Source organism: Trichoderma harzianum (genome assembly GCF_003025095.1).
Source record: "Trichoderma harzianum CBS 226.95 unplaced genomic scaffold M431scaffold_2, whole genome shotgun sequence".
Classification (NCBI taxonomy): domain Eukaryota; kingdom Fungi; phylum Ascomycota; class Sordariomycetes; order Hypocreales; family Hypocreaceae; genus Trichoderma; species Trichoderma harzianum.
Genome location: NW_020209250.1, coordinates 310826 through 331187, shown reverse-complemented (window position 1 = coordinate 331187; position 20362 = coordinate 310826). Strand labels below are relative to the sequence as shown.

At 50.8% G+C, this 20362-nt stretch overlaps 8 protein-coding genes across 8 annotated transcripts; 2 read left to right on the top strand and 6 right to left on the bottom strand.

The window, feature by feature from the left end:
• Positions 1-65: 65 nt before the first annotated feature.
• M431DRAFT_75496 (hypothetical protein) lies at positions 66-760 on the bottom strand (the record flags this gene model as incomplete). Its single annotated transcript, XM_024922343.1, has 2 exons — positions 66-362; positions 428-760. The coding sequence occupies 2 exons, from the start codon at positions 758-760 to the stop codon at positions 66-68; spliced, it is 630 nt and encodes a 209-aa protein (XP_024778250.1).
• Positions 761-1068: 308 nt separating this feature from the next.
• Positions 1069-2615, bottom strand: M431DRAFT_105839 (hypothetical protein). The gene is made up of 4 exons (XM_024911596.1): positions 2381-2615; positions 1920-2321; positions 1587-1868; positions 1069-1532 (listed from the first exon to the last, which is right to left on the bottom strand). Exons 1-4 carry the CDS (start codon positions 2400-2402, stop codon positions 1348-1350), a joined length of 891 nt encoding a protein of 296 aa, XP_024778249.1. The 5' UTR covers positions 2403-2615; the 3' UTR covers positions 1069-1347.
• Positions 2616-2802: 187 nt separating this feature from the next.
• On the bottom strand, positions 2803-4565 carry M431DRAFT_503540 (hypothetical protein). The gene has a single exon (XM_024918319.1). It carries the CDS (start codon positions 4448-4450, stop codon positions 2939-2941), a length of 1512 nt encoding a protein of 503 aa, XP_024778248.1. The 5' UTR covers positions 4451-4565; the 3' UTR covers positions 2803-2938.
• A 207-nt stretch (positions 4566-4772) lies between these two features.
• Positions 4773-6162, top strand: M431DRAFT_133063 (hypothetical protein). The gene is made up of 2 exons (XM_024912495.1): positions 4773-5223; positions 5280-6162. The coding sequence occupies exons 1-2, from the start codon at positions 4831-4833 to the stop codon at positions 5904-5906; spliced, it is 1020 nt and encodes a 339-aa protein (XP_024778247.1). The 5' UTR covers positions 4773-4830; the 3' UTR covers positions 5907-6162.
• Positions 6163-6752: 590 nt separating this feature from the next.
• M431DRAFT_1313 (hypothetical protein) lies at positions 6753-7556 on the bottom strand (the record flags this gene model as incomplete). Its single annotated transcript, XM_024912465.1, has 1 exon — positions 6753-7556. The coding sequence occupies one exon, from the start codon at positions 7554-7556 to the stop codon at positions 6753-6755; it is 804 nt and encodes a 267-aa protein (XP_024778246.1).
• Positions 7557-8781: 1225 nt separating this feature from the next.
• On the bottom strand, positions 8782-10695 carry M431DRAFT_133058 (hypothetical protein). The gene is made up of 2 exons (XM_024912494.1): positions 10045-10695; positions 8782-9976 (listed from the first exon to the last, which is right to left on the bottom strand). The coding sequence occupies exons 1-2, from the start codon at positions 10301-10303 to the stop codon at positions 8937-8939; spliced, it is 1299 nt and encodes a 432-aa protein (XP_024778245.1). The 5' UTR covers positions 10304-10695; the 3' UTR covers positions 8782-8936.
• Positions 10696-12865: 2170 nt separating this feature from the next.
• M431DRAFT_76987 (multicopper oxidase) lies at positions 12866-14473 on the top strand (the record flags this gene model as incomplete). The annotated part of the gene is made up of 1 exon (XM_024922523.1): positions 12866-14473. The coding sequence occupies one exon, from the start codon at positions 12866-12868 to the stop codon at positions 14471-14473; it is 1608 nt and encodes a 535-aa protein (XP_024778244.1).
• Positions 14474-15558: 1085 nt separating this feature from the next.
• On the bottom strand, positions 15559-18488 carry M431DRAFT_76906 (hypothetical protein; the record flags this gene model as incomplete). Its single annotated transcript, XM_024922510.1, has 4 exons — positions 15559-16433; positions 16545-17016; positions 17363-17568; positions 17672-18488. 4 exons carry the CDS (start codon positions 18486-18488, stop codon positions 15559-15561), a joined length of 2370 nt encoding a protein of 789 aa, XP_024778243.1.
• Between the last annotated feature and the right edge of the window lie 1874 nt (positions 18489-20362).

The window sequence follows — 20362 nt, the reverse complement described above, 5'->3', positions numbered from 1 at the left end:
TATATTAACTGAACATTGTACAAAGACTGCAATATTGCAGCCATTATGACATAGCACCCAGATCTTTACGACCGGCCCCTCTTCCGCTTGTTACCCTCACTTACACCACCTTTCGACAAAATATCTTCAAGCTTCTGCTGTCCTTTCTCAACCGACTTCACTTTGGCCTTCTCGCTACCCAATACAGGTGGCAGCCCTTGAACACGCCTCTTGGCATCTTCCAACAGCTCGACCTCACGTTCACGCTGCCCCTTGACTGTAGGGATTGACCACGTATTTGACGCAGCGCCTCTATGCGCCAGTTTGTATTTTGATCCCTCAAGATTTGTCTCATATGTATTTGCATCTATTTTCCGGACGTGCTATATCAAGAATATTGTTTAGCTACTCTGCAAGCCTTTCGTCTTGATATGACCTTGTAACTCACCTGATGTGCAACAATTAACCAGTGGTACTCTGTTCCTACGGGCGCACCGCTTTTTTCAGGAGCCTTCTTCGCCCTCCTTTTGTTCGTCTTGTAGTCTATCTTCCACAAGTCTGGTTCCTCCTTGACTTCATGCCACACGCCGCCATCGTAGTTCCAGGTGTGAGATCCGCCGACCGCCATGCCAGAGTAGTACTGGCCGTTGAATGACTTGAGAGAATTGTAGCCGCCGGCGCCAAACGCATAAGCTCGACTGAGTCCGTCTTTGTTGGCCGGAATTTGTTCAGCCTCTGGAATTTCCTCTTCGTCAATCATAATGGGATCCCTCGGATCCATGGCTACGTCAACTTCGTCAATCGGTATCGTTTGATTTGCAGGGCTCTCCTGCTCATGTGAGGGACTTGAGCGAGTCCGTCTGATTGAAGACGACGATGCGCCTTCTACGGGATTGAGTCGTTTGGCTCGCTTCGTAGGTCGAGGCATGACACGAGATGATGGTTAAATTACTGGTAGATCTTTTGTTGTTTGGGTTGTGTAGCAACTGCTCAAGTTTATCATTCATTGAGGCATGCACTGCGGAGGTAGGCTTTGATGATCTATGAGTGACGTCGGTATTACCCAAATGTCTGGGCCACCGAAATAACGGCGGATCGTATCAATGTAAACTGTCTTGAGAGCTCCCGAAGAACAATACCCAGATTTGACATTACCCAACCATCGTGTATTCGCAGATGGCTATTTAACACATAATAGTACATATTGTAGACGAGAACATGCTCTCCGGGATGCAGAGAAAAAGATATTCTTGGGCTTGTCCAGCCCTGGAGATCAAGTCATCAGTTCGTCAATCTAATCTTGCCTAAGTCTTTTTGATGCTAGAGATAGATGAGCCTCCAGCAGTTATCTACCTCATCAATCCTCGTTCAGCCATTCACCACAGTCCCGCCATTGCAATGAATGGTCTGCCCACTGACACAAGAGCTATCCATCGAAGCAAGAAACACGACACAACTCGCGATTTCCGAGGGCTGGGCTGGTCGACCCATGGGACTGGTGAATTCTTTCTGCGCCTTTTCATTCATGGTTGCAGGGATCAACGGAGTCCACACTACGGTTCTCGTCAGCAAGTCTTCAACATTTCTGTGCATACATAGATGCTTACCTGGCCCTGGGGCGACAGCGTTGACTCTGATTCCCTTTCCAATATACTGGTTGCTCAATCCTCTTGTGAAGGAAATTATGGCTCCTTTGGTAGAGGTGTAATCCAGCAAGTCCGGTCGGCCAATGTACGCATTTATAGACGCGTTGTTGATGATAACGGCGCCACGCTTCATGTGCTTAAGAGCGTACTTGGCCATGTAAAAATAAGAGTGCATGTTGATGTTAAAGGTATGAACCCACTGGTCCTCTGGCAAATCAAGAATATCCTCAACCATCATTTGATCTAAACATGGAGTTAGCGCTTCACTCGGTCTTCGAGAACTTGATAACATACAAGCCGCATTATTAAAGAGAATGTCTATCCCGCCCATCTTTTCCAAGGAAAAGTCAATTGCCTTTTGGCAATTCTCCCTCTTGGCAAGATCTGTGGCGAATAGATGGCAGGTTCCCCCAAGAGACTCAACCTGTTTCTTAGTATCTTGAGCGTCCTTTTCTTCCTCGGGGAGGTAGACTATTGTCGACACAGCGCCTTCTTTCGCAAATAACACTGCGGTAGCTGCTCCTATGCCACTATCGCCGCCAGTTATGAGCGCTCTTTTACCATGAAGCTTATCCGCTGCTTTGTACGTTGTGCTTGTTCCACCTGCATCTGGGAGCTCCTCACGAGTGGGTTTAGGATCGGGCATGTCCCTATCCTTGCCCGGAAACTCCTGTTTTGAAACAGGGATATTTTTTTCTTTGACATTTTTGTGTTAGAACTGATGATTCAGGGTACGTTGGAAAGATATGCTGTACCATCTTTAAATTGCGATGTCATGGTTAAATGAGTTAGTGAGGATTCGGACTAATTGATACCAGCAAAGCGACCCAAAAATTGAATAGACGATATAAAGAAGTTGCGATATATCATTCATCTATGCTGCGAAAGATTTATAAAAATGGGTTCAAACTTTCCGTCAGCCTTGGCGATGACTCGCAGACTTCAGTTTGAATGATGCGAAGGTTTCGTCATGGAGTGGGTTCCGATTACGGGATGAGGCCAATGTTACAATTTTAAGCGATCAAATGACGTCTGTCATTGGATTTTCTATGGATTAATTTGATATGAACTTTTTATTTATTGATTGGCTCATGTGAATTTTTATGATATGTCAGAGAGAAGCCATTGTGTGCTCTGAGCGGCTGCGGTGCCTCAATCAGAGCAGTAACAGTCGCTCGCCTGTAGAAGTGTATGGAATGCTGTAGTTTCGTACACTTCATCCTTTCCAAATGTAAATAAATCTAATCAGTTCAGGAAAAGAAACTACAATATTGAGAACGATCACTGAGTACAAATCATCCATTGTAAATATTCTAAGCTGGCTTCCACTCGAAATGATGCGGACCTTTCGCTACGGGACCCGGGTCTTCGCCTGGCGCGTCCGGTTTATTGTATGAATGAGCCCCAAAGTAATCCATTTGCGCTTCCATAAACTTCGTTGGAAGCATCTTGCCTGTAGTATACTTGACGTACTCAAGAGTAGCAGAGAGGGCAGGCATATAGTGGTCGGCCGCAATCCCTTGAGAAACAATGTCCTTGAGTGCCGAGTAGTTTCGCTGCAACTCCGATCCGACGCAGTCGATCAGCTTAACGTTGGTGATTGTCTTGTCCTCTTTCAAAACCGGTTCAAGTAGATCAGCGATAAACTCGGACTGAATGATGCATCCTGCTCGCCATATCCGAATACATTCAGACAGGCTGATATCCCAATCTTCATCAATGGATGCCCGCGCAATCAGCTCCAGCCCTTGACAATAAGAAGCCAAGAAGGCGCAGTAAACAGCGCGGCGAAGACTCTCAATCATTTGATCGCGATCTTTGACATCTTGAATGGACTGTGGTTCGGAAATGGAAAGCTTTTCGGCGACCTTTAGACGCTCTTCACGGTTTCCTGAGGCAACCCGCAAGTAAAACCCGGCTGCAAGTGTTGGACAAGACACATGCCTCGTTGCAGATTCCATAATCGACCATGAGGGTGTTCCTTCTGTACAATCATCATCTTGTACAACCTTGTCGAGGACATCATCAAGGACGTAATCGTCAGTCAGCTTATCATTCGTCAATTTTCTTGTCTTGCAGATATCCGCAGCAATTTTAACCAGAAAGTTTGTACGCAATTCGCCTTCGCTGTTCCACGTTGTAAATAATTCACCAATTTGGTCGTAGTCGAGCCCCAGTCCGCGAGTTAGGAAACCCCAGGCTTCGCAGAGAGCAGAGAGCATGCCAACCTCGATACCATTATGGACCATCTTCACGAAGTGTCCTGAGCCTCCTGGTCCGATTTTCGACACGCAAGGTGCACCAGATTTAGGGTCTTTCGCTGCGTATCGCTCCAGAAGTGGCATGACTGCGTCCAATGCCGCATTATTTCCCCCAGGAGACATGCTTGGTCCATGTCGAGCGGACTGAAAACCGCCAGAAACCCCCATCCCGATCCAATCCACGCCGGCATCTTGGCACTCTCTTTGTCGTCTCTCAGTGTTTCGATAGTGTTCATTGCCACCGTCCAAGATTATATCGCCTTTGCGTAGCTCGGGCTTGATCTTCTTCAAAACTTCATCGGCTGGCGGGCCATGTGTAATAGAAAACAGGAACACTTTTCGGGCACCATCCTGACCCAAACTGGCGGTAAACTTTGATATATCGTGAAATCCACAAACTTTCCCAATAAGACCATCGGCCTGGTCCACCTGCTTCATGAAATTGTCGACATTCGCACTCTCAGCGTCCCAAATAGACACACCAAGGCCAAGCTCAGAAAAGGCGAATCCCATCATGGAGCCCATATTACCTGCACCGACAATGCCAATTTGCTTGATTTCCATAATTGCCTTTGGCTGAGCGCACAAGGCTGCTATTCAATGAGACTTATACCGCGGTGGTTAAGGTGAGAAAAGATGCACGAAGTCAAGAGTATCGTACAATGAAGAGCAATCCAAGACGATCCGTAAATGGCAATTGAATTGAATTGAAATGAATTGTAGAGCACAATTGCCACCTATATCTCGTTGAATCATAGTCGCGCTGTGCCGAATTGAATGACGCAATTGCTGCGACAACACTGCAAGCATCAGCATGAACGCTGGTAAATTACATCCCACAGTGAACAAAACTTACAATTTTATTAACACATGCTTCTTCTTGAAACACAGATCTAACAAAGTTCATCAGTATTTTATTTTAAAAGGAGTTTCGCAGTATCATCATGGGTATCGAATATCAAGGTCACAACATTCCCACGTCATTCGCATCTTGCAGCATCCCTCCCCACTTCAAAGCTAGTCTCCCTGAAAAATTGGAGGCCATTCGCAATGCTGGATTTGATGGAATAGAAATGTCGATGCCAGACATACTGTCATATGGCAGTCATATCGAGGGGAAGAAAATTCGGGAAGATGACTATGATACCCTGTCGGACGTGGCTGGGAAGATTCGTATCTTAACTGATCAACTTGGCCTTGAGATTCTCATGCTGCAGCCGTTTTCAAGATTTGAGGGATGGCAAAAGGAGACACACTCGCAGGAGAGAAGTGAAGCGTTTGCGCGCGCCAAAGGATGGATAAGAATTATGGAATCGTTGGGCACCGACATGTTGCAGGTTTGTCTGCTTCAAAGTTGTGTTTTCAAAATCCAGTAGTAGCTAATTTGATATAGGTTGGCTCATCCGATGCACAAGATATATCACCTTCCTTGGACGAACATGCTCAGGACCTGCAAGAGTTGGCAGACCTGCTCGGGGAGAAAGGCTTCCGGCTCGCCTACGAAAACTGGTGCTGGGCAACCTACGCTCCCACATGGAAAGACGTTTGGGAGATCTCACGCAAGGCTGATCGCAAAAACATTGGTCTCTGCTTGGACACCTTCCAATCAGCCGGCGGAGAATACGGCGATCCATCTACAGAATCAGGCTACATCGAAGACTTCAGTCCAGCCGAGCTTGACAGCCGATGGAAACATAGTTTGACCGAACTAGAGCACACTGTTCCTGGAGACAAGATATTCCTGCTTCAGATCTCTGATGCATACAAAATGAAGCCGCCTTTGCGCGACACAGAGGAGAGGCCGAGGTCTGTATGGAGTCATGATTATCGCCCACTACCCTTTAATGGAGGGTATTTGCCGATTCAAGACTTTCTGAAGTCTGTTTTGCGAACGGGTTTTCGGGGCTGGCTTTCTGTTGAAGTGTTTGATTCGAAGCCCAAGGAAGGATCGTCAATGGAGAGTTTTACAAAAGCTGCTATGGATTCTTTGACTCGTATGCTTGTTGCCACAATTGAGTGAGGAGGTCAGATATAGGCATGCATATACTCAAATGAAACAACTTGCTACTGTCAAAGTTTGACCGCAAGAAATGAATGACCCACGAACACGCCTATCGTATTGAGCATCCAACATTCGCAATTGTAGCGTGGGTACGACGAAGTACAAAAGCCAAAGGTCCCAGGCAAGTGCAGTAATGAGTGGGAGAGGTCATTGATACCCTACAATTTGATGTCGCGATATTGTATATGGACTAGTTCTGAGAAGAGTTTGGCTTCTTACATATATAGTTCCCATTCTAGTTCAGCTGGAGGCACTTCGGTAGCCGTGAAATTGACTGTACCTGCTTGCATTATGATTGTCGAGAGGATAAAATTACACATGTTTACGTTGTCTCTTTGACCAAGGGCCAATCAGAGGAGGTGAAATGTCCATCATCGCAAATAGATTCGTGCCCTTCCAACATTCAAAAAAGCAAGAAGCGGGTTTTATCGACTTATGAGCTTGATCGGCAGGGCGCGAGACTCTTGATAGAGAGAGACACACGTTTTGATGCAATCAATCTCAAGGTTACGTCTCCGACCCCCGCGTGAGGCTTTTCGTATTCATCAGATTCTGCTGTCTTTGTTTTCTTTTTCTTTCGCATCTTTTTGTTCGTTCGTAAATGTAGTTCTATTCTTCATTGATAGGTCGGCTGGACCAAGAAGCCGTAGATAAATAATAGATATAGTCTTGCTCCCTTGCCCGCTGACTGATTCCTTCAAACTCCGTAACGCCAGGTTCCCCCATTATTGCATGTAATCCATGTGCACGCCACTCTCTGGGCCCCGGAAAGAAAAAGAAAAGATCATTATCTTGCTCTCTTCTTCATCTCTTCATCTCCTCAGTCGCTCCCAGCAATGTGACACACACTACTGATGCCAGGGCAGCCAAGCTTCCCAAGATCAGCATCTGTACACCCTCCCAAATGCAGCGCATCCAACTACTCGAGGCATCTCCTCCCCTCAGCAGCCAGCTCTTGCCCGCACCAAAAGACATTAACGCCACCAGACACAAGGCAATGCTCCACCGGAGACCAAGACCGACAGTCGAAGCGAAAAAGTACGGCAGCAGAGGAATGGTGCCGCCGATAACGTAGCCTAGAGAGATGGATAGGCCCGAGGCGAGCGGCCAGACGGGCAGCTGATCAGCGCCACCCGGCGTCTCTTCGACTGAGAACACGACTCGCGAGGAATTCAGTTGGCGGACGACGTCGTACAAGCCCTCGGGACGATCTTTGAGAGTCGACACAATGTCCGTGACCATCCAACCAGGTAGAGCGAGGGGTTCCAGATGCCGTCTTACAAGCATCTCTTGTGCCTCCTTGTTCTTCTCGTCAATGCTCTCCCTCTCGCCTTCATAGCGAAGCATGCCCTTGAGCTCCTCCTCATCGCCATCCCGTTTCTCTGCCGTGGTAGAAGGCAACTCGTCTTTGGCGGAGAGATAGCCGCCAATGCCCATGCTAATGCTTCCCGCACAGAGTTCCGCCAGACCTGCGTAAATGACGGTGTCTGTTCGACCGAGAGAACTGAGGCCCGCGGTGAGGGCAAAGGGCACAGTTAGGCCATCTGAAAAGCCGAGTGTGAAGTCTGAGAGGAATCGGATGAGGAGGGGACTTCTTGATTTCGTCATGATGAAGAATTTGGTGTTTCGGCGCAGCTGCGATGATGGTTGGGAGAAGTGCGCTTTTGGAGAGAGTCTCAATGGAAGCCAGTGAGTCAAAGTCGAGGGAGGAGAGCGATAGTGAAGATTGAGAAAAGTGAATCAACCAGCCCAACGCGTCGAGGGAAGATCGGCCTGTCGATAGCCCATGACGACGTGACAGAGTGACATTCGGCTTATCGGTAAAGCTCTTGAACAGTTGCTAGCAGTACAGTAGTAGCTCATGTTAGTCCCTCACCAATAGTTCCCTTCATCTCCAGGCATTGGATCAGCTGTGAGCACGCGGTCTCTGGCCCCAAGGCTCAATCCGCTCCCTTGCCTTCTGCACGCACGTTACATCGCCTATCTGCCCACCCCATCCAGCCCACTCTCCCTTTCGGTCTGCAGCTGTGTCCAACACCAATCCCAGAGGGGATACCGAGCTGCCTCTCAAAGAGGCCCTGATTTGCCTCATGCCAGACAATAGTCCTCTGCATTTTCTGCCGTCCTTCCGTATCCCGGGCCAGGCACTCCGAACTGGTCCTCGCATGTTCTGCTCCAAGCAGATGCTCGACTTCGGCCCACGTGCGCCCTAACAGCGCCGGCTGCTTAAGAATGCGCAGACGCTGATTCGGGGGCGGAGAAAACCGACAAGATGCATAAGCCTCTTTTTTTTTCTCAGCAGGGGGTGCCTGGCATGAGTTAGTTAGGGTCCGTGGGGTGGCGCCGTAGACGAGAGATAGGCGGGGAGGTTGACAGGAGGGATCGAAGGATTTTCGTCTCTGCCTCGTTGCCTGTTTCTGCGATTTGGAATACCATGTCTTATATGAAATTGGTGGCGTTACGGCCAATTGGAGATTGGATAAGGAGAGAAAGAAAAAGCCAGAGATTCTGCCTATCAAGAACAGAAGAAACTAAGAAGATGCTGCATGATACAAGGAAGAACAGAGGAACTTTTCTTTCCTCAGGCGGTTGGTGAGCGGAAGAAAAGATAAAAATGGAGAGGCGGCTACCAAACTAGGAAGCTGGGACTTTTGGATGCCGGAGGTGGCGCCGCTGCACGAGCCGATGTCAGTCGACGTGCTTTAAGCAGAATTAGGCAGTAAGCCAAGGCGGGACAAGAGAGATCGTCATCACCGCTGTTTGTTTTGTTTTGTTTCTGTTTATCTGCTTCTACGGGTATGTTCACGAGACGATTCATGTGAGTCCGGATTGGCGCGTATGTACAATTCTTTTGTTCATTTTACCTAGGTCTTCTGAAACCTATCCTAGCAGGACAAGCATCCTCTCCCAAATTCACCAATTCCAATAATTCAAGTAGTTAAAAATTATATTATATTATCAAACGAGGTGAAAACCCAAGACCAACACTTAGTTGGTGGAGACGGGCTTGTATCCCTTGGGAGGGTTCAGGCCGTCGGGGAGCTCAATGGTGTCCTCGTAGTAGGTAGGAAGCTTGCTGTGCTTCCAGGTGTCCTTGATGGAGGGGAGGATGGTGCGGCCAGAGAAGCTGCGGTCCAGAGCCAGGTTGGGAGCAGGGTACTGGGCGTTGTTGCTGCCGCCCTCCTCGTTGAAGATACCGGCGTAAGAGGCGTTCCAGAAGTAGCTGTTGGCCAGCTTGGTGGAAGACCACTTGCGGAGGCGGTCGCCAGTCTGCTTGGCAACCAGGTCGAAGACGTTGGCACCGACGTCCCAGCGGCCCAGGGTGTGGAGGTTCCAGTTGGCCTCGACGGTGGCAATCTCGCTGTAGTGGTTGTAGAAGTTGTTGTCGGTGGTGCCGGCGAGGTGCTTGGGGAGGGCGTCGCCGAGCAGGATGGCGAGAATCTGGTTGCGCTGGGCGTAGGTCTCGTTCTCATCCCAGGTGAGCAGGACGAGGGTGTTGTCCATGAAGTTCTTGTTGTTGAGGAGGGGCTCGAGGAAAGCGCGGCACCACTGGCCAGCAACGCCGACGTTGGTGTCGTGGCCGTCAGAGGTCATGTTGGGGGTGATGAACATCCACTGGGGCAGCTTGTTCTCCTTGAGGTCCTTGTGGAACATGGAGCGGCTGGTGTCGATCATGGACAGGTTCTTGATCTGAGACAGGCGCTGCTCGTAGTGGGTGACACTGCTGGCCAGGATGGCGGGGTTGTGCTTGCGGACGTAGTCGTTGGCACCAGTCTTGGTGTTGACGTACTGGAAGCCCTCGTAGCCGGAGTAGGGCATGTCCTCCTGGTAGTGGCCCCAAGAGATGCCACGGTCCTCGAGCAGGTCGATGATGGTCGACACGTTGAAGTCGGTGGAGTGCAGGTCATCGTTCTGCATGCCAAAGTAGTCACCAGCAATGGCGGCCATGTAGTTGGGCTCGGAAGGGTGAGTGACACCATAGTAGTTGGTCAACTTGACACCCTTCTTGGCGAACCAGGTGAAGTTGGCTGTAAGACGCTGTTAGCATTTGTTGTTCCCATCTTCTTTTTTTTTTCAGAGAAGGTTCTCAACTTACGGTCACCATCAGCCTTGCTGTAGTCCTGGTTCTCAAAGTAAATGACGACGAAGCGGTCAAAGGCCTTGCCCTTGACGTGGCTGGTCGGGCTGGTGGTCTTGGCCGTGGCAGCAGCAGCGGCGACAGCAGCAGTGCCGGTGGCAGTGTACTGAGACTCCCATGCAGTCGTGGTCTTAGGAGGCTTGCAGTGGCTCTTGTCGACGGCGGCGGCAGAGGCCAGGCCGGCAGCTGCCAGCAGAGAGACAACCTTGGACAGCATCTTGAACGGGCTTTTTCCTTTTTCCTTTGGATCCTGGGGAAGAATGAATGAGCCTTGCTGGAGAGGAACAGAACAGACGGACGGAGGAAGCGAAGGGAGATGGCCGGGTTTAATACAATCGACCACAGCACAGTACGCCTTGTTCCGAGCCGAGACAGCAAGGCCAGTGATTAGCCTGCCGGGGTCCGGTCCTGTCCTCCGGCTGGGTTTGCTGCAATGTTACCCGATGTTATGTTGGAGCACGACCTATACTCGTACAGCTAGTATTACTCCATCCTTGGTAGTGGATGGATGGAGTACTCCATGCATGTAGGCAGAGACCTGGGTAGAGGTATCCAGTGTCTGTCTACGGAATAGCCACTCCCACTCCCACCTCTGTGAAGCTTAACCCGATTAAAGCTTCTGGCGCGAGAAGAACTGTCAGTGAAAGGCAACAGTCCAACTGGGGAATACCAAGGCCCTAACGGATAAAACGGCACACAATGGCCCTGGATCTCAATTGACATCGAGGCTGCAAAATCCACGATGCGATGCGCCTCTTGGCAGCGCTGTCTCCCCACGTGCGACTCCCCACGTGCGAGATGGCCGTTGAAGAAGAGACGAACAAGGGCGGACCTGCAGCTCAAGTCTGGTAGCTAGCGACCTTTAGTTGGGTGGGTTTGAAGTGTCATCAAGCCACCATCTTGCCGTACTGGCACTAACAATTAAGCCTCAAATCCATTGCTTGCAGGGTTCTTTTGGGGGGCCCCCAGCTTGAGCTTGCGTATGTTGTCGACTGATTGCTGAATCTGCGTGGCCAGCGACATGCCGCCTCGGTCAACGAATGAGTGAGTCCTGGTTACAAAGCGCGGCCTAGGCAGGAGCTGGACACGGAATTGAGCGAGCGAGCTGACAACTATTGTCTGTGTGGGTAATGAATTGCGCTTGCAGAAGCACGCACGGAATAATAGAACCCATCGAGCACATGTGTCGACTGGGTTCAGGGAAGAAGCGAGGCAACAAGTTTGCGTCTGAGGGGGGGAGAAGGCGGATATCGGAAGAGGACCGAGAGACGATGACATTAGTACTATCAAATTTGATCCATTATTAGGTTATAGGATGTTGTCAAGTTGAGAGTTGAGTATGAATCAACGCTTGTACAACAGCGGGAACTCGGTTGAGTGAGTTCCGAGTTTACAGCAGAATACAAGCGAGATAATCAAAAGCAATACACACATCACATAGACACGATTCAATCCACCTGACCGTTAACTACTGGTTCTACATACGCATAGCATCACACAACAGAGAAATCAATGACACTCAACTGATAGGCAAGGCTCCTGCAATTCCCCGAACGAGGCTATGTACCAATGATCTATGGATTTCAATCCCGTCTTTTCCATTGAGAACTTTTCGCCTTTCTAGCGCTTAGGTTCCATGTCAAACAACTTCCTCTAGCGGATCATCCCGCTGTCCAATCGCCGTTGCGCCCGCAAGCATGCCTCTCCCGAAACGCCTAAATGTTGTTCCATCCGCCACTCAGCAGTCAAATCCGGCTTCAATTGTCCCCGTCCAACACACAGACAAACGCCCATCTGGTCTCTTACAGCTCCTCCTCCCAGCTACTCCCTTTTCGACACCGGGCTGGCTGTTCGCTTCTTCCCACGCGGGCGCACTTTGGTGCCCTTCTCGACGTTGATTCTTCCTCGCGCCCCCAGCTCGTGCCTCTGAATCTCCGCTTGGATTGGTTTGATTTGGATTGTGTTGCCTCCGATTGGGCTGTCCATAGTCGCATTTTCTTTTCGAATTACTGCTCCACAAGCACAAGGCCGATATGTCAACTGGGAGCTAACTTCTTTTCACCAGTTGCATTCTTCGTACCTGAATGAATGAGCAAGCTCTGATTGTCCAAGTCGAGACGACAGAGCTCACCTGATAGGGACCCGGTCTCGGAGCTTGCCGTACCGTACCATGACAATACCGGCCGTGACGGTTCTCAACCCTCTAGAGCTTCGCCGGTGAGTGAGTGCAATGGATGCTGTTGGAGCGCATCAACGAGGAGACTCGACTGGCGCTTTTCATGACGAAGCTCGTCAAGAGCTCGGTGAGGAGCAGCCCTTCATTCGCACATCACACCGCTCGTCAGGGTTTCGCCCTTCTCGACGTCAACGCCGCCCTCTGCCTGCCTGGAAGCTATGCCTCTTTTTCTTCATCGTCACAGTCTCTATACTGGCGCTGGCCGCCGTCCCCTTCAGTCAATCGCTTTCTAGAGAATCTCCGTCTGATTCAGCGCCTGAAGTTGACGGCGATGATCACTCTCCAGGAGAACATCCTGGGGAAGATGAAACTGACCATCATGAGGAAGAAGAGTCTGAGCCTGCTGCTGGAGATGGGGACAAGAGTAGTTCCAAACCACTGATTGTCCACTATGAAGAAGAGATGCCCAGTATCCCCAAGCTAAGAGATGTGTCAGAGTACGTCTTGTCACCTTCCTGGGACTTTGACGCCGCTCCCACCACTAGAGAATACCACTGGACAATTGTAGATGGACGCCTGAACCCTGATGGCATCTATCGCCCAATGATTCTCATCAACAACCAGTTCCCCGGCCCTTTGGTTGAATGCAACGAAGGCGACACCATCCGAGTCATTGTGGAGAACAAAGCCATCAATGCTACTTCGATGCACTTTCACGGCCTCTTCCAAAACGGCACAAATTCCATGGATGGCGCCGTTGGAATCACACAATGCCCAATTGCCCCCAACTCAACCTTCACCTACGAGTTCGAGATCAAAGAGCAGTCCGGCACCTACTGGTATCATGCCCACCATAGTGCCCAAGCATCTGATGGCCTCCTTGGCCCCGTCGTCATTCACTGCAAAGATGAGAGGACTACTCTGCAGAAGCTGGAATATGCTTCGGACAGAATCATCATGGTCCAAGACCATTATCACAATCTCACCTCGGAGCTCTTGATGGATTATCTCAAAAACGACATGGAGAACAATGAGCCCGTCCCAGACAACGGTCTCATCAACGGCCGTGGCGTGCGTGACTGTAAAGATTTCCAAGGCTGGGATTGCGATGCCGCAAACGTTTCGACCTCAGTTCTTGATCTTGCTGCTGGTCAACGCCACCGGCTACGCATCATTAACGTCGGTGCCTTTGCCGAGTTCCAGATCCAGTTTGATGAACATCCATTCTACGTCACCGAGGTCGATGGCACCGACGTGTTCCCCGAACCGTTTCATCGTCTCAACATTCTCCCAGCGCAGCGGTACAGCGTCATCCTTGAAACCAACGTCACCACCGCCGATACCTTCTGGATGAGAGCCCGAATGGTGACACACTGCTTCACCACCAAAAACCCCCGTTTACAGCCCGAGATGCGAGCTATATTACACTACGGCTCTCCCGAAGTTAAAGCCTTGGACAAGGAGCCTACAAGCAAAGACTGGCCCGAAGCCATCGAAGTCATATGTCGTGATCTCAACGTCTCCGCCCTCCACCCAGTCATCCCCATGACCCCCCCTCCCGCAGACAAATACATGCGCTTCGACGCAAGCTTCATGATCGGCGACTGGCGTCTCGCCCGCGGCTTCTTCAACCAATCCACCTGGCACCACAACGTCACCTCCCCATCCCTCCACCGCTTCCTCTCCGCATCATCTACCAACGCCACCACTCTCAAATCACCCATTGCCGTCAACAACATGGCCTTTGACTACAAAAAAGAACTCGTCATCCAAACAGAGGGCATCCGCACCATCGACCTCGCCATCAACAACTTCGACGACGGCAACCACCCGTTCCACCTCCACGGCCATAAATTCTTCGTCCTCTACCAAGGCCGCGGTGGGTACCCTCCCTACGAGGCCGATTTCCCCGATTTCGTCAAGGAGCACAACCTAGACGATAATCCCGTCCGAAGAGACACCGTCACCGTGGAAGGATACAGCTGGGCCGTCATCCGCATCGTGCTCGATAACCCGGGCATGTGGGCGTTTCACTGCCACAACATGTGGCACGCTGAGTCGGGCATGTTGATGCAGCTGCTTGTAAGGAGCGATGTAGTTCGAGGCTGGACTGTGAGCGATCAGGAGAAGAAAATGTGCGGCCTTGAAGGCGTTACGACGGGTATGAGACCGGATGACAGCATCTGGTTTGGCAACTTTGGCAAGACATGATGACTTGTTTTAAGAGAAGGATTCACGAGAATATGAGCTTCATAATAGATGGCATCGCAACGAGAAGCGATGAAAATACACTAATCACCATATATATATAATATGCCAGATCTATTTATGTATACCTAGAATGTCCCAACAAGGGTATTAAACACTAAGAAAAAAGAGAGAGAAAAAAAACATATGACAAAAAAATAAGGAGAATTTTAAAGGAAAATATTTTGCCCACAAAAGTATTCGGAGCAGTATTCTTTGTTGTTTTGTTTTGGTTTTTTTCTTTTTTGGAGTATGAATCAGAAGAGTCTGATGCAGGCTATATAGAGCCAACCCATCTATTAACCCATCCCATCCCATTCCCGCGCCCCAATCCCGAGGAACGCTGAGCAACAAAAAGCTCAGCTCTTCCTGTCTAATTTGTGGTGGAAACAAACAAAAAAAAAAGTCTATCTTCGTTCATTCTTCAGTTTCCCCCACTTTCCACCCTATAGCCCAGCTGAACTTGAGTTCCACTAGGAACAATAGTTCAGTGTGCTGTACTACATGCCAATCTCTCTCCTCACTTATCGAGAGATGGCCCTCCACACCTTGTATCCCCAAGGGGGATAACATATAGAACAATACATTGCAGCCAGAATGAATCAGACTAATACAATAAATTGCATGTAAAACGCCTGTGCCCTGATGTGGCTGAAGAGAGAAATAATGAGCCGCCAACAAAGGAAATTAATGCAACAAAAAAAATCGATAGCGAGCAGAGAGAATGCCTAACCCCCTTGCCTTGGCCGTGGTCCCACAATGTCGCAACGCCATGAAAACAAAAAGGGAAAAAGGAAAAAGATGAGAGAGAAGGGGGAACTTTTCGGTCGAGTGCAAAGACTTGCCATGTTAGCTGGGGATGAGATCCCATGAAATGTTCCTTTCAAAGCAGCATGGCGCCGATATACCAGTGGTAAATGCTGGCTGTATCAGGCCACCGAGATGGAAATAACATGTGGAGGTAGACGTTTATTTTTCACAGAGATGATACAAGATATCATGGTGGTCGGTTCTGTTTAGTTGAGGTATGATGATTTCGTGCATATCGGTTATACTCTTCGAGCAATATTTACTCCAGGGTTGACAAAGGCTCGAGACGCAATGTCGCTGAACCGACGCACCACGTTTGTTGTTCCACCGGTGACTTGGGATTCATCCAGAATGAATTTGGACGCAACGGCCAGTCTGTTCTTTGGGTCTGATTCGTCCAAATGCTGCGGAATCGTGGCTGCATATCCGGAGTCAAAGTTTGGCGCCAGTTCGCGGACAACAGCTATGGAGTAGAGGACATCGCGATTCTCTCGTCCGTCAAGAAGGTGGCGCATGCGGCTCAGAACGTCCTCCCTAATCTTGACAGTCGAAGGCGAGTTGGGATTGTCCCTCCTGCGAACGAATTCGGCCAGGCTATACCAAAAGTCGAACTGGCGCACACGGTGGTGGTCTGGGTCTGCCACTGGAGGCGCGAGAGGGTTGCTTTGCAACTCATCACCACAGAGCAAAGCCTCAACTACCAGGAGGCGATTTTTAGCTTCAATGGGGTCGTTGTCTGGCGGCAGGCTAAGGCGCATGGAATTGTTCGCCCTGTCGGGGATTTGGTATGCCGTACAAGCCAACTCCCACACAATTCTGGTTTCTAGAACCCCTGAATAAGCCATCTGGGTGTGATCATTGGCTTTGACGGCCTCGAGGATTTTGAGAAAAGTTGCCATGTGCTCGATGAGGTTGGCATCTTTGGGAAATGTCATTTTGCCGTTGTCGGTAAAGTAGTACCAGCTCGTCTCGAAGAAGGCACTGAGCCCGCTGGCATACATTTCATGGTAGACCTTTGTGATTTCATTAAAAGTTTCTTCCGTGTGACTAATCTGCTGAACCGGTGCGGGGGGGCCAAGCAGATCGATAATCTCGTCGATTTTCATCTTCTTGGCTGGAAAAATGCCATCCGGGTTAGCATTTTAGATTGCCTTTTATGATCACCGAGAGGAATGAGAGAAAGAAACCAGAAAAGCAAAGATTGGGGGATAGACTTGGGACTCACCTCGTAAATAGCTGTTATCGGGGCCCGATAGCGACATTTGGTTGGCAGGCATGGCAGACATGGTGCGTACGGCGGGATCGATGCCTGAAGCAGAGTAGCCGTAGCCAAGTTCAGGCTTCACAGAGACAGAGAGAGAAGGATTGTAGGTGCTTGGTGGGATCGACGGGGTGCCGGGGTTCGAGCTTGTCGCATAGCCGCTCGGCAGCATCGGCGATTGGCTGCCGTACGAGTTGACCAGACGCGGTGTAGGAGGACCAACCGCCGACCCGGACTGGACAGAAGCAATGCCCGACGGCTCGGGCTGTGAGAGGCTGTTGGACACGGGCTGGACGCTGCTGCTGGTGGGGGTTCCGGGCTGCTGTCGGAAGATGGGATCGTAGCCCAGGCACTCGCGCTTCGATTTCCTGCAGTTGTTGCAGGTGGGATGCGTCTCGTCGCACTGCAAGGACAGATGGATGTCAATGGCAAGATTCTAGGTGGGGCGCATAGATGCAGAGATGCAGAAAGCGGCTAGCTAGCAAAAAAAGTGACGATGATGCAAAAAGGGAGGGATGAGAGTGAGAGCGAGGGCAAATTGAAGGCGAAGCTAGGGGCGGTGTGGCTAAAGAGCGGAGAAGTCAATGTCTTGAGTGCAAGACAATGGAGGGAAGAAGTTTTGCAATTGGCGCGAATGTGCCAAGTCTCACGCTCGCGTTGGTTTATACTGTAGCGGCGCGCCACGAGTTTCAAGGCAGCTCAGCTCTCAGCAAGCTTCAGCTGCCGAGGGGCCGCTTTTTTTTTCTGGCTTTGCTCCATCCCACGCGTAATACGAACAGAACACTGGCTTCAGCCATTGAGAAAAGTAGAGGCGAGGAAAAGGGGAATAGAATAAAAATGAAGGCATTATTTGGAGGAGGAATAAAAATAGGTAGAATGGGCAAGCAATTGTAGTGGTGAAGAGCTTCTTGAAAGGGTAATTGGATGTCCATATGCGCACCTTGATTCGTCGTTTGCGGCACGTTAAGCAGCCCGTCTTGGTTCGTCGCTTGATCTCCTATATGCCACAATCGTCAGCCCTGGCGCAGAAAACGACCAATTGGCTCCCCTAGAGAAGGAAACGACGAAGAGAGCCGCAACCTGCTCAAAACATACCTTCTTGGGGCCTCGGTGGTTGATGAGCCGAGGATCGTGCGGGAGAGGATACCGAGCCAAGGCGTCCTGGGGGAAGCCGTAGTTGGAAGGGAGAGGCGCTGAATGGCTTGTGAAGTAAGGAGGGGTCGAGACGGCAGTAAGGGGCATGTTCATGCCCATGGACATGGAATGGTGCGGCATTGGAGGGACAGATTGCTGTGACATGGCGTCGATGGTGCGCATGCTGGGCAGTGACATTTGCGGAGTGCCCACGGGACTGACGCGGTATGCATCGCCCTGCTGAGCTGCAGCTGTGACTGTGGAATATGAGGCGTACTGAGTGGTCGGGAGGCTGGTCTGGGGATAGATGGGCGACGAGGAGCTTGTGGGATAGCCTGCGTGCATGCCGTGGAGGGCCGCTCGGTGGCTCGCCATGTCGGCCTCGGACACGGGGGTTGTGGTATTGGTCTCGGACGCCCGACTGTCGCCGTTTTGCTGCTGAGGGGGCGGCTGCGGCTGCGACTCTGGTTGCGATTGCGGTTGAGGTTCAGATTGCGGCTCGTGATGTTGCTCCTCTTCCTGCGGTGGCTTCTGCTGTTCCTCCTGCTGCTGCTCGTCCTTGAGCTGCTGCGATTGCTGCTCTTCCGTGGGCACCTGCGGAGGCGGCGCAGGGGCGGCGACAGTGGGATTCGAGTCTGAAGAGGTGGATTGTGTGATTGTGACTTGAGGCTTGGGAGAAGCCTCTCTTGTGAGAGAAGCAGGTTCAGGTCGAGGAGCAGAGTCGGAGACAACAACGACAGAAGTCTTGTCGTCTCCCGAATCGTCTGGAACCATTTTCTAGTCTGTTGTAATTCCAATTTTATGGAGCGACATGAAATAGCGTTTACCGCGACAGGGGACGCACCCCGGCCCGTCCAAGCGACAGGAGAGGGAGGGCTGGGCTGGATTGCTCTAGTCGCGGAGGAAGAGATTGTTGTGATGTGCAGGCAAAAAGAGGCGCGGATGGATGCAAAAATGATGGTCTGGAGCATCAACAGGCAGGGCGGCCCGTTACAGGCAAGGTACTTGCCATAGTGGTATTGGTACAGGTACAGGCGCTTGTGCAGTCAGGAGTGCCAATTGCAGCGCAGGCTTCAACTCGCAGCAAGTACAAGTACAGGTACTAACTGCAGCGGCGCGCATGCACCTTGGCCCACTGACTAGCGGTCGGTACCTGTCCTTTGGCACCTGGGCACCTGAGCTCCAAGTACAGGTACAGGTACAGGTACACCAGATCACAAGCACTTCTTCCAATTGACTGCTGGCGGTCGGCGGTCGGCGGCAGGGCCCCCCAGCTAGGCTTATTATTCGGCTAGCGCAAGCTCCTGGCCAACTCCCGGAAGCTGCTCCGTGCAAGACAAGATGAACAGAATGGAGCGCTGAAAGGCGGTAATCTCAATTCTTCAGCAGACGGTGATGAACAAAGCACAGCTGATTAGATTGTGCTACACGAGAGACGAAGGTACAGATACGACCCAGTATGTTGGTACAAAGGGCATAAGTACCTCTCTAGTATCTGCAGTATCTGGACAATATAGAACTCTCAAGAGCTGCTAACTGCATCTGGTAGGGAGTTGAGTACCTACCTCGAGCTGCTTGGAGCAAACCTACCGCAATGCATCTTCGCCCAAACATCATTGGCAAAGCAAAACCCGCGGGATGCAGCCGCAGACGCAGCACATGTCCATTCAATCAATCAACTATCGACAGAGACCAGCGCAGCAGGGCACCAGCACCACTTGCACCGACGAATATTGATTCATCAGTCTCAGCGTGCATGCGCGTACATGTACAGCTTGCTTGTCTAGTGCCGTGGCTGCTTCGTGCTAAGATGCGGAACGATACCCCTACATAACGGGGTAGCACTGCTGGAATACGCGAGTCCTGCTGGCTGCTGGCTGCGACAAGTACATACTAACAAGCAGGTACTACTGCGAGGACTCGTATCTTAGTGCTTCAGTATGCATGCACGCGCGCAATGCCGGTTCGCTGTCTTGATGTTAGCTGCTACTTACCCAGAACCTTGCTTGGAGCTCCGTATTGGGAGGGATGCTTGTCTGTGATGGAGTGCCCGGTAGGGCGGCTCGGACGACGGACCCGGTCCAATCGATTCTCGGCAACCCTGGAGATCTATTGGATTCGCCCTCACTGCCACCACACCACACACACGAAGTGCCTGTGCCTGTACGGCAGTCTGGAGGCTCTCTTTCAAGCTGATGCTACAGGTAGGGTTGCGTGTTGGCATCCACGACACGACGCCTTGGTACTGACTGAAACTCCCTGGACTGGTGCTAGGTGGAATGGGATGAAATAGCTTAAGTTACTCGTCACTTTTTATCGTCAACCAGTCATTGAGCAGCTGTACGGAGCAGCAGCAGCAGCAGCAGCAGCGATCCCATGGAAAGCTTCCCGTCTGCTGCTTGCTTCAGGGGTTGTCGTTGAGGGGATGTTGAGGAGACGTTGAGGAGAAGACACGACACGTGCCACCTATTAGGTAAGACTTCAGGTAGGTCTGTATCCCGATAGCGATACGGCATGGTTCAGGTTTCTTCTCGGCCAAACTGCCTAGTCACGGGCTGGATATCTTGGCTGCTCCCATGCTCGTACATACAAACTCTACCGATTCCGCTCTCTCCTCTCTCAGCTCCTTAGAGTCTAGAGCTGAGCTG